A 14318-nucleotide genomic window follows, 5' to 3' on the forward strand; every position below is an offset into this window, starting at 1 on the left:
ACGGCTAACCTGGTCCGGGGCAGGTTATGTTCCAGGTAAGAGGTTGCAAACCGAACTTGGACCAATCAGCTGTGAGCAAAGTGACATATGTCTGATGCGATAAAGTCACTCCACCTGTTTCATCTCCAAATTAAAGGTCACTACATATATATAGCAAATGATTTTTAAAGACAAAATCATCTGGCTTTTAGTAATGCTTATTTAGAATAATAATTTTGTATGATATAGATATTATTTATGTTATTATTACACCCTTAATTGGACACACATGTACAATTTTAGTTTATCAATTATTATTACGCACAGTTTAAATGAATAAATATATAAAGGTAATATAAATACGCTTTAGAATCAATAGATAAAGCTATAAAATGACAAGCCTACATGTAAGTTTAAATGTTCAATTCTCTTTATACCTTTATCAACTGTATAAACTAACTTCACAACTTTAACTTGCACTGATATAGCAAGACTTTTTTTTGTTGTCCTCTTTCATAGACAGCTATTTTCTTCTTGCTGTGTAAGTTTGTTTAAATTCTTAATATTTTTCAATCTCGTAATATTGTGCAGAAGAGAGAAGTGAATCGCGCTGCTGCTCTCTTGAGAAATGAATTGCAGTTTCACTTTTTCTCAGCATGTGATTGGCTGTTCGCTACTGATGTCACACCTAAACTCCTAAACTCAGGATCAAAGCCTGAGTTGACAGAGAAAGTTGATGATCAGCATCATGGTACCAACAAAGCCTGGTTGGATTGGTTTGGTTTTGTCAACTCAAAACTAATACTGTAACCCTGAGTTTGTTCAACTACCATCATGGTACAGGCCCCAGAGCTGCTGAGCTCGGTAAAGCCGCAGTTTACAATCTCTAACCGGTTTGCATGGCATGACACTAATGTACCAGACTTCATTCACCACACTGGAAAGCAAAGCATATGTACACTGTCTGAATCGTTCCCTATCCCCTATATAGTGCAATATGTGACACCATGTTGAAAATAGTAAATGTGTGAACAAGTGATTCGATTTCAGCCGCAGCTTCAGTGTCTGTTTATAATGAAGGGGGCGGGACGCTTCAGATTCTAGAGGTGGTTGAAGTGACAGACTGTAAGTTTTGAACGCTTTGTGGCTTATATCTTCTAAATGGGAATTTTGTCAAAGTTTTGGAGCACATTAGCTTTTAGATAACAGTAAGGCTAACATATTCATACTAAAAGCCAAAAAAACTTCTATTTTGATTTCATGGGGACTTGAAAAAGAAAGAAAGCGATTATTATTATATTTTTTAATCAGCAAGGGTGCATTATATTGATCAAAGGTGACAGTTTTTCACAAAAAATAAAAAAATAATAATAATAGGAACGCAAAAACGCTTTTCAACACTGATAATAGGCTAATCATGCATAAGGATCATTCAGTTTTTATGTTAAATTATAATATTTCACAATATTACTGTTTTAATATTTTTTGATCTAATAAATACATCCTTGGTGAACATAAGAGACTTCTTTCAAACAAACAAACAAAAAAATCTTTGATTATTCCAAACGTTTGACCGGTAGGGCTAGTGTAGCCTACCTGCATGCTTGACTCTCCTCATGCTGCACAACATTATGACAAAAGCAGTTGAGGTCGAGGTCGGACGCTACAGCTAATATGAGCCCCATATATTAGGGGTAATGGTGTTTATTAAACGGTTTGGCAATGATAAATTAGAGCTCTCTTCCTAAAGGCCAGACTCCAGTCGTGAATGAACAAACGCGTTTCGGTCTTACACATCCTTTGTCCTATCAGTCTTTCCGTAGTGACGTTTATTGTGAGCGTCAAGCGGTGGTGAAAATGGTGAGTGAGCCAGCAGTTTATTTAGCGATTCATTGTTTAAATCGTTTCCTTCTCCCCTCAATAATTCTGTTATTTTCAAATACAGTGTGTGAAAGCTGTGTATACGGGCGCGTGAACGGTAACGTTATCTCGTCGTAACTCTCTGCTAAATACCTCTTTATACATCGATGGATTAACAACACAACAATCATCCTCTGAAGAAACATGAATTGCTATTAAAAGCGTTACAGTCACTCTGCTCACCCGCATACAACCTAAAACCTGTCAAAACGTTAATGCAATTTAAAGTTTCTCGATATTTCAAATATTTATTGTGTATTTTTGCGTGTTCATTCCTGCAATCTGGTCGAAAACAATCAGTTCACCATTACATATGTATTAAACACACGCATTAAAATCAGAGTAGGGTATTCAACCAATATTTTTATTCTTCCATTACATAAAGTGCTTAGTGGAAGAGTCATTTTGTACATTATTTGTTTTTCATAATATAGGGCATCTAATCTACATAGAATGATATTTAAAGTGTTTTGCATATGTGAGTCCTATTCCTTTTAAAATATAGGTACAGTACAGTAGCCATAAGTCACACTTAAACATATGAATATCACTGCATTAAATACAAAATATCAAACGGATGATTCTAGAATTAATGCTAGAATTAAGTTATCGAATCAAATCAATTTTATTGGACATAAAGTCAGATCCTCTCAAGTTTACACATTATTATTATTAATATTTGTTATTATTATTATTATTATTATTAATACATTAAATTAATCTAACTTAAGCAAAATGCTCAAAAAAATACATACAATCAAAATGTAACTGAATTCATATTATATTTCATTATATAAAAAACATACGGTTCTTGACATTTCTCTAATCTAAGTTTAATAGTTTAACGTTACTTATATCGACAGCGACACTCCCAGTTTTAATGTATTTATAATATATTTATTTGTAAGTGTATAGCCAAGCATTTTTATACGATGATTACGATTTTTAAATATGTTTTTGAAAAGCTGTCTCTTATGCACACCACAGGCTGCATTCATTTGATTTCTAAAGCAAGGATCATGTGACACTGAAGACTGGAGTAATGATGCTGAAAATTCAGCTTTGATCACAGGAATAAATTACACTTTATAATATATTCAAATAAAAAGCAGTTCTTTTAAATTGTAATAATATTTCACAATATTACTGATGTTACTGTATTTTTGATCACATACATTCAGTCTTCTTTCAAAAACATGAATAAATGTTCCTGAGCGGTAGTGTACTATATGAACATTAGACATGAATCTTTCTCAACACAGGGCCAGAGTCAGAGCGGAGGACATGGACCAGGAGGTGGAAAGAAAGATGATAAGGTGACAAAAATAACATGAATATTTTAAAACGGCATCATCCAAGTGTTTATCCTTATTAAATGACTTTATCATCATAACAGGACAAGAAGAAGAAATATGAGCCGCCCATTCCATCTAGAGTGGGCAAGAGGAAGAGGAAGTCCAAGGGTCCTGATGCTGCCAGCAAACTGCCTTTAGGTACAGGATGTGACCTTTGCTGTTGACCTCAGGCGTATCTTGTGGTTGATTTTCGGCTAATGTCCGGTTGTCTCTCCGTGTAGTCACCCCACACACACAGTGCAGACTGAAGCTCCTGAAGCAGGAGAGAATTAAAGATTACCTGCTGATGGAAGAGGAGTTCATCAGAAACCAGGAGCAGATGAAACCTCTAGAGGAGAAACAGGAGGTGCACCATCCTTCTCCTCTTTCACTCTCTCGCTCTCTCTCTTTCGTTGGTCTGTACTGATGTTTCCGTTTTCTCTCTTCTTAGGAGGAGAGGTCAAAGGTCGATGACCTCAGGGGGACCCCTATGTCTGTGGGGACCCTGGAGGAGATCATCGATGACAATCATGCCATTGTCTCCACGTCTGTGGGCTCGGAGCATTATGTCAGCATTCTCTCGTTTGTTGACAAAGATCTGCTGGAGCCCGGCTGTTCCGTCTTACTCAATCACAAGGTAAAATATCCACCAGAACAATCAGTTTAAAAACATGAAAACATCTTCCAGTGCAGTAAGACAGAATATATTTATATTCAACCTACAATCTATGAAAACATTTATGTGGCTTCATGTAAATGTATTTTGTTTTATGGATTTTTGGAAAACAAATAAAAATCAAATATTTTTTTTGTAGTTGCAACTGTTTGTATGCTTTCCTGTATCTAATTCTGGATGCTGAACATTGGTAGATTGACCTAATAAATGTGATGTCGTTTATAGGTCCATGCTGTCATCGGGGTGCTGATGGACGACACAGACCCTCTTGTTACAGTCATGAAGGTGGAGAAGGCTCCGCAAGAGACATACGCGGACATCGGTGGACTGGACGCCCAGATACAAGAAATTAAGGCAAGATAAAGACATCTTTATTGGATTGAAAGACCAGATGTTTACTAGTCTGAAATCACCATACAAAATTGTATTAAAGGGACACTATGTAACTTTTGGCCCTCTAGTGGTTAAAAAACAAAATCGCATGCATTTGCAGAAGAACATTGATTTGGTTGTGCGTCGGTTCTGCGTGTCTGCAGATGAATATGACCCTTCACAATAAATAATGCTTTACAATGAATTCTGTTAGAGCTACATATGGCAATTTATCTGTTCAATAAAATACCTTTCTCACCTGTTGAGTAATAAAAACGCAATTTTTGCATCGGTTTTACAACATTTCAAATCCCTCAGCTCTCGCTAGGCATAGAATTTTCATGTTGCAATAATTGCTGAAGCTTTTATCATAGATAGGTGACAGTGGCAAGGAAAAACAAAAAAATCTTAAAACAAAAGAAATAATATCTAGTGTGAAAACTGCTAAAATACATTTGAATTGTGTTGAAAAGTTTTTTTAGAAAGTAAGAAATTACTACTTTTATTTAGCAAGAGCACATTAAATTGATCAAAAGTCATGAAAAGAAATGAATCTGATGAATCATTGAAGAATTTGATGATACAACATTAATAATAATAATAATAAATGTTTCTTGAGCATCACATCATCATATTAGAATGATTACTGAAGGATCGTGTGACACTGAAGACTGGAGTAATGATGCTAAATATTCAGTTTTGCATCAAAGTAATAAATTACTACTTAAATTGTTCAAAAGGAAAACGGTTTTAAATTTTTACAATATTTCCCAATATTAATTTACTGGGTTTTTTTTATTATCAAATCCTCTTTCTTTTCCTCTTTCAAAAACAAAAACAAAATCTTACTGACCCCAAACTTTTGAACAATAGTATGTGACATTTTTCTTCATGCAAAAACAAGTAAATATTGCTTAAGGCCAAATAATTCATCATTTTTTCATTTCTTTTGGTTTTAGTACAATGATAATATAGAAGCTGATTATGCGATTTTGTAACTTTGAAAACGTGTTTTTTAAATCTAGTGCTTAGTATTTTTGAGTGTCTTTATACATGGAAATATATAGCTGCCTTTATATTTTAGGAAGGTTTTCCATCAAAAAGGCATCATCTGCTGGTCCTTGGCATAAAAAAAAAAAAAAACTGTTCTAAGAGATCTCTGTATATAGGTGGAATTTTACATATTAAAACATTTTACATTATAATAGTTCAAAAAGAAACTGCAGGTGCTTGGTGATGTTTAATCAGATAAAAAATGATTCTATGCTGCTTAACGCATGTTTTGGCCTGCAGGAGTCCGTGGAGCTGCCGCTGACCCATCCAGAGTATTATGAGGAAATGGGGATAAAGCCTCCCAAAGGGGTCATTCTCTACGGCGCCCCTGGAACAGGTGAGTCCAACACCACTGTTTGTTTACAGAATTCACAGAAAGAAATTCGTTATCATGGGCATGTGGTGACGCCACAAATCTTGATCTGTCATATAATTCCTCTGGATGTCAGGTAAAACCCTCCTTGCCAAAGCGGTGGCCAATCAGACGTCTGCAACGTTTTTGCGCGTTGTTGGTTCAGAGCTGATTCAGAAGTATCTCGGCGACGGCCCTAAATTAGTGCGCGAGCTCTTCAGGGTGGCCGAGGAACACGCACCTTCCATCGTCTTCATCGATGAGATTGACGCCATTGGAACTAAGAGGTAGACCAATATTATGAAAAAATCCAAACATGCTCATATCCATTGCAATGCATACACATTTTTGTTATTTATTAAAGTGCCCCTATAATGCTATTTTAAAGGTTCCTAATGTTGTTTTGGAGGTCTCTTACAAAAGGTTTATATGCATCCAAGGACAAAAAACACTTTAATTTTTTTAAATATATTTGCAACATCAAATCTTTTCTCACTGTGTCTGAAATGGTTCAATAAAGGATTCAGTCTCTCTAAACCCCTCCTTTCTGAGAGCCCACTCTGCTCTGATTGGTCAGATGGCCCAGTCTGTTGTGATTGGTCTACTCTGCTCTGATTGGTCAGACGGCTGATTGGCCTGTTGTGATTGGTGTAAGACTGGAATCCCTGACAAAGCGTTTCAGGCTGGAGACAATAAGTCCATTTATCATGCGCTTTAATCTTTTAAACTTTGCAGACCTTTTACACATACAATTACATACAGCATACATACAGCTATATTACACACTACATGAAATTTAATCTCTGGAAAAGCATAATATGGGTATTTTAAAAGATACTGTGTCATGGTGTACCCTGAATACCTCTTTGCAGATACGACTCAAACTCAGGAGGTGAACGTGAAATTCAGAGAACCATGTTGGAACTGCTCAACCAGCTGGATGGCTTTGATTCACGTGGAGATGTGAAGGTCATTATGGCTACCAACAGAATAGAAACCCTTGACCCTGCTCTTATTAGACCAGGTAAGATGCTTCTGCAAACTGATACTATGATATTCTAAGTCTATGTGAACTTTAGATGCACCTTCAAGCAGGGGCGTGAAGTAACGAATTACAAATACTTACGTTACTGTTAATCATGGCTGCTGTGGAAGCACATCCTTCAAGCACCAATTCAATCGAGATATCAGCATCTTCCTCTATTTTGAAGAAACATGTTAAAGGGTTAGTTCACCCAAAAATGAAAATTCTGTCAGTAATTACTCACCCTCATGTTGTTCCAACCCCGTAAGCCCTTCGTTCATCTTCAGAACACAAATTAAGATATTTTTGATTAAATCTGAGAGCTGGATCACTCCTCCATAGGCTTCTAAGACATTATAACTTGCTGGCCCAGAAAATGCATTAAAGACATCGTTAATATAGTCCAAGTGACTACAGTGGCTCAATCTCAAGTTTATAAAGCGACGAGAATACTTTTTGTGCGCAATTTTTTTTAAAAAAATAACGACTTTATTCCACTATTCATTTCCTTCTCTCTGGGCCTCGAGTTATTTCACGTAGTGTTTTAGCGCAGCGCGTCTGTGTTGCACGTCACCACGTAGGCTCACTATTAGAGCCCGACCGATATGGATTTTTGGGCGCCGATGCCGATACCGATAAAAAAAAGCCAGATACCGATATATCGGCCGATATTATTTATGTGTATATTATAATACAGTAGCAATATTATTTATGTGTATTATAGTACAGTAAGTTTGGACACACTTTCCAATTGGTGTGTACAAACTTTTGATGGGTACTGTATATAGAATACACAGTATAAACAGAATAAATATATAAACGGTTTGCCATGATCACTCAAATGTGGTGATCAAACACTTGTGTGACAAAGATATGTAATGGAGGCAGGGTGAATGATAGAATGAGAATTTGAGCTGTAACCAAACTAGTTTGCATTGCATTTTATATTATATTATATTCTAAATACTGTTGCATAATCTTCACTAACGACTTTGTCTTTTAATTTAGTCACGTTATTTAAAACATAACTTGTATCAATAAATATATCAAAAGTGTCACTGACAAAACCTTATCTTCTAGTTTTAATCTTAATTTCTCTAATATCTACCAGTGGAGGAAGAACTCAGATCTTTTTAGTAAAGTAAAATGAATAATATCATAATGAAAACGTTTATAATTACATATGTACAGTAGTTTTATACTATTTTAAATAAGTAGTAAGCAAAATGTACTAAACGTGAAACTAGGCTATAGGGCTGGACCCGAATATTTGAATATTAGTTCGGTGGGTTGATATTCCATTTGAAAATTTGACATTCGAATATTCGTGGTTTTTTTTTTTTTTTACATCTGGGATCCCCCGCGAAACGGTTCTCATTCGCGCTTGAATAAGGCCGGCGACACACTGACTGCGTGGCATGGCCATTTTTATTTCGGCTCCCATGTTAACAGGTTGGAGTTTGCACACTGCCTGCGTGAGACACGCGTCTCTCAGGCGCGGCTCGAGCCACGCGGAAAACGGATGCAAGCTAGAAATAGAACCGACGCGCAAGTGTTCCAGCAACGGGAGTGTTCTCTGGCTAGAGCGCAGAACAGCGGAGTTTGTATGGACGAAGTGCATGTCTGAGCTTGTGTTTTGGATTAAGCTGTGTTGCTTTGACATTGTGGAAAATAGAATAATAGAAACAAAATGTATTAGCCTTTTTACCCGTTATTATCAATCTAAATTAATCTCGTTTTTAATTTAACTTAATTTCGTTTTTCTTTATTTAAATTTCGTTTTTCTTTATTTAAATTTCGTTTTTCTTTATTTAAATTTCGTTTAATTTCTTTATTTAAATTTCGTTTTTTCTTTATTTAAATTTCGTTTTTTCTTTATTTAAATTTCGTTTTTCTTTATTTAAATTTCGTTTAATTTCTTTATTTAAATTTCGTTTAATTTCTTTATTTAAATTTAGTTTAATTTCTTTATTTAAATTTCGTTTTTCTTTATTTAAATCTACCCTTTACTGTGTCAGTAATTTTGTTAGTCAGAAAAATATTAGACTACCTTAAAAGTATTGCTTAATTTAACAGACCTGTGTGTGTGCATTTTATATCACTAATGCAGTGTCCGTTCTCGGACGCGTTCTCTGCCCGCATGAGGTGCGCCACTTCCCGCTCTAGCTGTTCTGTAGTTTACTAAAAGTGTATTAATTCTGAACGTGTCGCTCTTGTGTCTCGCGTGTCCATCTGGCTACTCTTAATGCCACTTTTGCCAGTTCTTTGTGACAGCTTTTAGGTGCTTTATTAGCAGCGCCAGCGCCATCCTTACATAAATCACTGCATCGCTGCATTTTTTTAAATATTAATTTATCGGCCATTATAAATGCCGATACCGATAGTTAGGAAAATGCCTTATATCGGCCGATAATATCGGCCCGCCGATATATCGTTCGGGCTCTACTCACTATTGGCCGACGCTGGTCATGTGTGTGATGCGTGACGTACAACACAGAAGCGCTGCGCTAAAACACTACGTGAAAAAACTCGAGGCCCAGAGAGAAGGAAATGAATTTTTGTGCACAAAAAGTATTCTCGTCGCTTTATAAACTTAAGATTGAGCCACTGTAGTCACTTGGACTATATTAACGATGTCTTTAATGCATTTTCTGGGCCAGCAAGTTATAATGTCTTTAGAAGCCTATGGAGGAGTGATCCAGCTCTCAGATTTAATCAAAAATATCTTAATTTGTGTTCCGAAGATGAACGAAGGTCTTACGGGGTTGGAACAACATGAGGGTGAGTAATTACTGACAGAATTTTCATTTTTGGGTGAACTAACCCTTTAAGGTAAATTTCGGATTTTGGCTTACTAAATGTACAGGGCCTGAAATTTGGTGCGAGGTTGTGGGTATCAATTTTAATACAATGTTTCAATGTGAATAACTCCAGCAAGTGGCACGTTCATAAGGCTGGGAATCCTCACTCCCATTTATTTATGTGCATATAGAGAGTCTCTCCCTCGCACGCGTCCTGCAGCAGTCGGCAGCTCGTTCACTCTTTATGGGTGTAGTATAAGCGCAATGCACGCTTTTGGGGCACGCTTTTACGGAAAAAGGCCGGTGTGGCACACTCGCTGCGTTCCCACGGCTCTCAGCCCCGCAATGCTTGCAACAGGGACATTCTAAAGCGCTTAATGTGGAAAACCAGCTTACCATGGCTTGATGTACTGAAATTGATGATCCATGGTGTTATATTGCATCTCTGTCAGCGCGTGATGTGATAAAACGACAGATCGTTAATAAACAAACATTTGTTTGATCTGTTTCAAACAATCCCCCTTCATGTAGCTTGTGCACTTGCGCAAAAACAGTTTTAAAGTTAAACAGTTTTTTCCAGTCAGTTGTGGACGCTGCGATAGAGCAGCTTATTCGCCGTGGCCCCGCAAGGAGACGTGCGTTTGTGTGTTTTTTCAAATTATATTTATTATCTGCATAACTATTTGAGTAAATGTACCTGTGTAAAAGGTAGGGATGATGAATTACAGTATGTACACTGTTTTCTACATTTTTAAATCGCAGTGTACAGTGTTTATTAGGGGTAGAATCACTACTCGTGAGTACTTTTGCCTCAATAAACTCCTAATTACTGTTTGTTAATAGTTAGTAAGATAGTTAAGTTTAGATATTGAGGATTAAGGGATGTAGAATATGGTCATGCAGAATAAGGCAATGCTTTATAAGTTCTAATAAACTGCTAATATCCTCGTAATATGCATGCTAATAAGCAACTAGTTAATAGTGAGAATTGGACCCTAAACTAAACTGTTACTGTACTTTTAAATGCGCTACTCAAGTAGTTGTATTTGGGCAAAAAAAACCCTCTTGTCTGTCTTCCTCTCCAGGTCGTATCGACCGTAAGATTGAGTTCCCGTTACCAGATGAGAAAACCAAAAGAAGGATCTTCCAGATTCACACCAGCAGAATGACTGTGGCCAATGATGTGAACCTGGACGACCTCATCCTGGCTAAAGACGACCTTTCAGGAGCCGATATTAAGGTATGTTGATGTGCTTGTCAGGGGTTTGGTTCATTTTAAAGTGTTGCAGAAAGCTCTGCTGCCCTCTTGTGTTGTTTTTTCATATTTTCAGGAAGCAGATGACTTGTTCATTATATCTCATCTCTTGATTCCCTGTCTCATCAGGCCATCTGTACAGAAGCAGGGCTCATGGCCCTCAGAGAACGCAGGATGAAGGTCACCAACGAGGACTTCAAGAAGTCTAAAGAAAATGTTTTGTATAAGAAGCAGGAGGGCACCCCTGAAGGCCTCTATCTCTAATCTTCCTCCAGTTTTCATTTCTATGTGAATATGTGAGTGTGACACTCCATCTCGCACACATTTGGCTATAATATACGCACGTTTTTGTCTGACGGTTTGTTTTTTGTTCATGTGATCAGAAAATAAATGCTAGAGCTTTGATTGGTTTGTTTATTTTTCCTTAGCCCACATAAGGTGATTATGGGATATGTGCTCCTGCTCACCAAGGCTGCATTTTTTTTAATCTAAAATACTGTAAAAACATTAATATTGCAAAAAAAAACCTGTTTTCTATGTGAATATATTGTAAAATGTAATTATTTCTGTGATGTCAAAGCTGAATTTTCAGTCTTCAGTGTCACATGATCCTTCAGAAATCAATCTAATATGATAATTTGATGCTCAGATATTATGAATTATTATTGGTTCTCAATTATTAATAATGGCTAGTATTATTTTTAATAATGTTGAAAGCCATTTTTGCTTAATATTTTTATACTTTTGCTTAAATGTTTACATTTCTTCAGGATTCTTTGAAAATTCAAAAGAACAGCATTCATTTGAAATAGAAATCTTCTCTAACATTAGAAATTAAACTTTACCAGATCAATTTATTGCATCCTTTTTGAATAACACATTTAGTACATTTTTTATGTACTTTTTTATGTACCCTAAACTTTTAAATGATAGTGTATCAGGGCCCGTATCCCTAAAGAATTTTTGTGCAAAAAGTGGCTCCTAGCGGCCAAATTCTAAGAAAATTCTCAGAGTCATGACGTTTTCTTAGAATTTCCCCTAAAAGTGACACGAAAATCCCAGTTAATATAAAAGCTATTCCTCAAGATTCCTAGCGCTTAAAAGGGCTCCTAAGGCGAGATCTGCTAAGAGCAGGGAAGAGGACTTTTAGTGGCTTAGGAGTTCCCCTAAGCAGCTGCACAAAATGTGTTTGTAGGATATTTGTTAACAAGCCTTCATAAATAGACCAGCCAGCAATCACAGACATTGATAAAAGCTGAGCCGTGTTACCCTCGTTAAGACCACACTGAGTTGTAACGTTGCAATTTCTACTTCATTAAGGACAGCCCCTTGAGATAGGCCATCTTGTTTTCAATGGGGTCCATATGGGAGTGAAAGTACAAAATATGCCAGCTAGGATATTAATATGAGCAAATAAGACACGAATCATTATTTGAACAGGGTGTAATGAGCTTAAGTTTTCACATATTTTAGATTCTAATGTTAGGCTATAACCCCTACAGCTTACTATTCATTTTCCAGATATTTTCTTGAATGTGAAATATTATTTACAATTACAGTCTGCATAAGATTAGAGTGTATAATTATGTTTATTGATTTGAGGGTACATCCTTTGCTCATTATCACCAAAAGTTCATTTTCATCAAACTTGTAGGATCAACCAATCACGGCTTTTGAAATGATGACTCATACCTAGCAACGGGGTCAACCACACCTCCTCACTAAGATAGGATTTTCCATCCATTCCTTGCTCAGAGTTCACTGAAAATGTTCTGGAATCACTTCTAAGCTAAAACTCCTGGCAAGGAATTTTTAGGTTAAGTTAGGAGCTCTCTGAGAGGATTCTCAAAATCTTTAGGGATACGGGCCCTGGTTTCCAAAAAAAAAGAAAAAAAAGAATTAAGCAGCACAACTGTTTTCAACATTGATCATAATAATAAATGTTTCTTGAGCATCAAAACAAACATATTAAAATTATTTCTGGGGGATCATGTGACACTGAAGACTAATAATGACGCTGAAAATTCAGCATTGATCACAGGAATAAGTTACATTTTACAATAAATTAAAACCGTTATTATAAATTGCAATAATGTATCACAATATTGCTGTTTTTTAAGTATCAGGTAAACCCTATGGCATGGGCACAAAGATGGCAATATCTGAAGTCATTAGGGAAACGGCTTATAAATCACACTGAGTGATGCAGAACGTTTTCTGTGATGGGTAGGTTTAGTGTAAGGGGATATTTAAGGGGAAAATCCCCATAAAACATGAAAACCTGTGTGTGTGTGTGTGTACATTTCTGTATGAATTTCAGATCTTTTCCTTTCCAGAAAAGAAACTGTCAATCTAGTTTTCTGTTCATTTGAATGTTCTTAGATATCAATTTCAAGGAATTTTACTGAAAATCTGTTCTCCTGAACTTCATTATCTTAATCAGAAAGTCATAGTACGAGGCAGCGCCTGCAGAGAAAGCATATCCTCAGAGAGAGGAACGATTAATTTCCCTTCCGCAGAGGTTCTGCTAATTATTAGACGAAAGGTCTTTTCTCCTGCTTGACTCTGCAGAGACTGCCATAATTAATGCAGTGTTTTTAGATTGTTCTCGTCTCAATCTCAGTTCTCCGTTCCCCGTAATTATTTAAAACAACCTCATCACTTACTGGGTGTGCTGCAGCCCTTATTTGTGTACGCTATCTCTAAATACATTATTATTAAATATTATGGCAGACGTTCACCTTATTAGGAGTGCTACTGTATATAAAATGTTTTAAATCCACTAGAGGGAAAGTTTTCCTGTTTTCGGTCCTATCTTGAAGACGTCATTCGTACTGACCTCTGCAAAGCAGGATGAAGAGTGTGATGAAAATGCTTCCCTTGATGTAAAGGAGCGACTAATGAAAGTGTCCAGTCAGCAGTTCGCAGTCAGTCTGCGGGCCTTCACGGGATCAGTGCTGCATTCTCCTTAAATCATTCGCTGTCTGCACATCAATGCACATTCAGCAGTCAGAGACTGGCTCGCGTGAACCGAAAGCTGGATGCAGAGCCCTTGGATGTGTGTGTCACGGAGGCAAAGCTTCTACAACTCGGTGTACAGTTCAGGAACCCGGTTCAGATGTGATCCTCCACACTAAGGACACTAGGTGTCGTGTTTGCCCGTTTTAATAGAACATACTCTTCTTGGCAAGAGGTAACACAAGGCCACATGTATATACTTTATATTTATATACTTACCAAAATCATGACAACTCATAATTTTTATATTTAGATTATTTGATGTAATGTGTCCACAAGCATCCCATGGCAGCCACATCAGTAGCAGAAAGACTGTGTTGTGCATGCAGATATGTTGACCCAGACAGGGCACAATATATGAGAGAGATATGAGAAATGAAAAACTGAAGGCAATATCTCCCTTTAAACCTGTTACAGTCTTCAGTCTTCACACTATTCTCAACCTTGTCACATTAATACTATAATAGGGAAGACAATTAAAAATAAAGGCATTTCTTGCTGATTACCAGCTGACATGTTAAGGACTAACACAAT

At 36.6% G+C, this 14318-nt stretch overlaps 1 protein-coding gene across 1 annotated transcript; it reads left to right on the forward strand.

Annotated features, from left to right (window-relative positions):
• Positions 1-1784: 1784 nt before the first annotated feature.
• psmc1b (proteasome 26S subunit, ATPase 1b) lies at positions 1785-11171 on the forward strand. The gene is made up of 11 exons (XM_084090294.1): positions 1785-1839; positions 3162-3215; positions 3296-3392; positions 3476-3600; positions 3685-3870; positions 4135-4263; positions 5575-5671; positions 5784-5973; positions 6559-6710; positions 10597-10751; positions 10896-11171. The coding sequence occupies exons 1-11, from the start codon at positions 1837-1839 to the stop codon at positions 11028-11030; spliced, it is 1323 nt and encodes a 440-aa protein (XP_083946420.1). The 5' UTR covers positions 1785-1836; the 3' UTR covers positions 11031-11171.
• Positions 11172-14318: the final 3147 nt, after the last annotated feature.

The sequence above is a fragment of the Abramis brama genome (assembly GCF_963993115.1).
Source record: "Abramis brama genome assembly, chromosome: 18".
Classification (NCBI taxonomy): Eukaryota; Metazoa; Chordata; class Actinopteri; order Cypriniformes; family Leuciscidae; genus Abramis; species Abramis brama.

What these genes read in the sequence shown, in the direction of transcription:
- psmc1b (XM_084090294.1), top strand. An exon ending in GTGGAAAGAAAGATGATAAG is followed by an intron (nt 3,216 to 3,295) that starts GTGACAAAAATA and finishes TCATCATAACAG; the next exon opens with GACAAGAAGAAGAAATATGA. An exon ending in TGCCAGCAAACTGCCTTTAG is followed by an intron (nt 3,393 to 3,475) that starts GTACAGGATGTG and finishes CTCTCCGTGTAG; the next exon opens with TCACCCCACACACACAGTGC.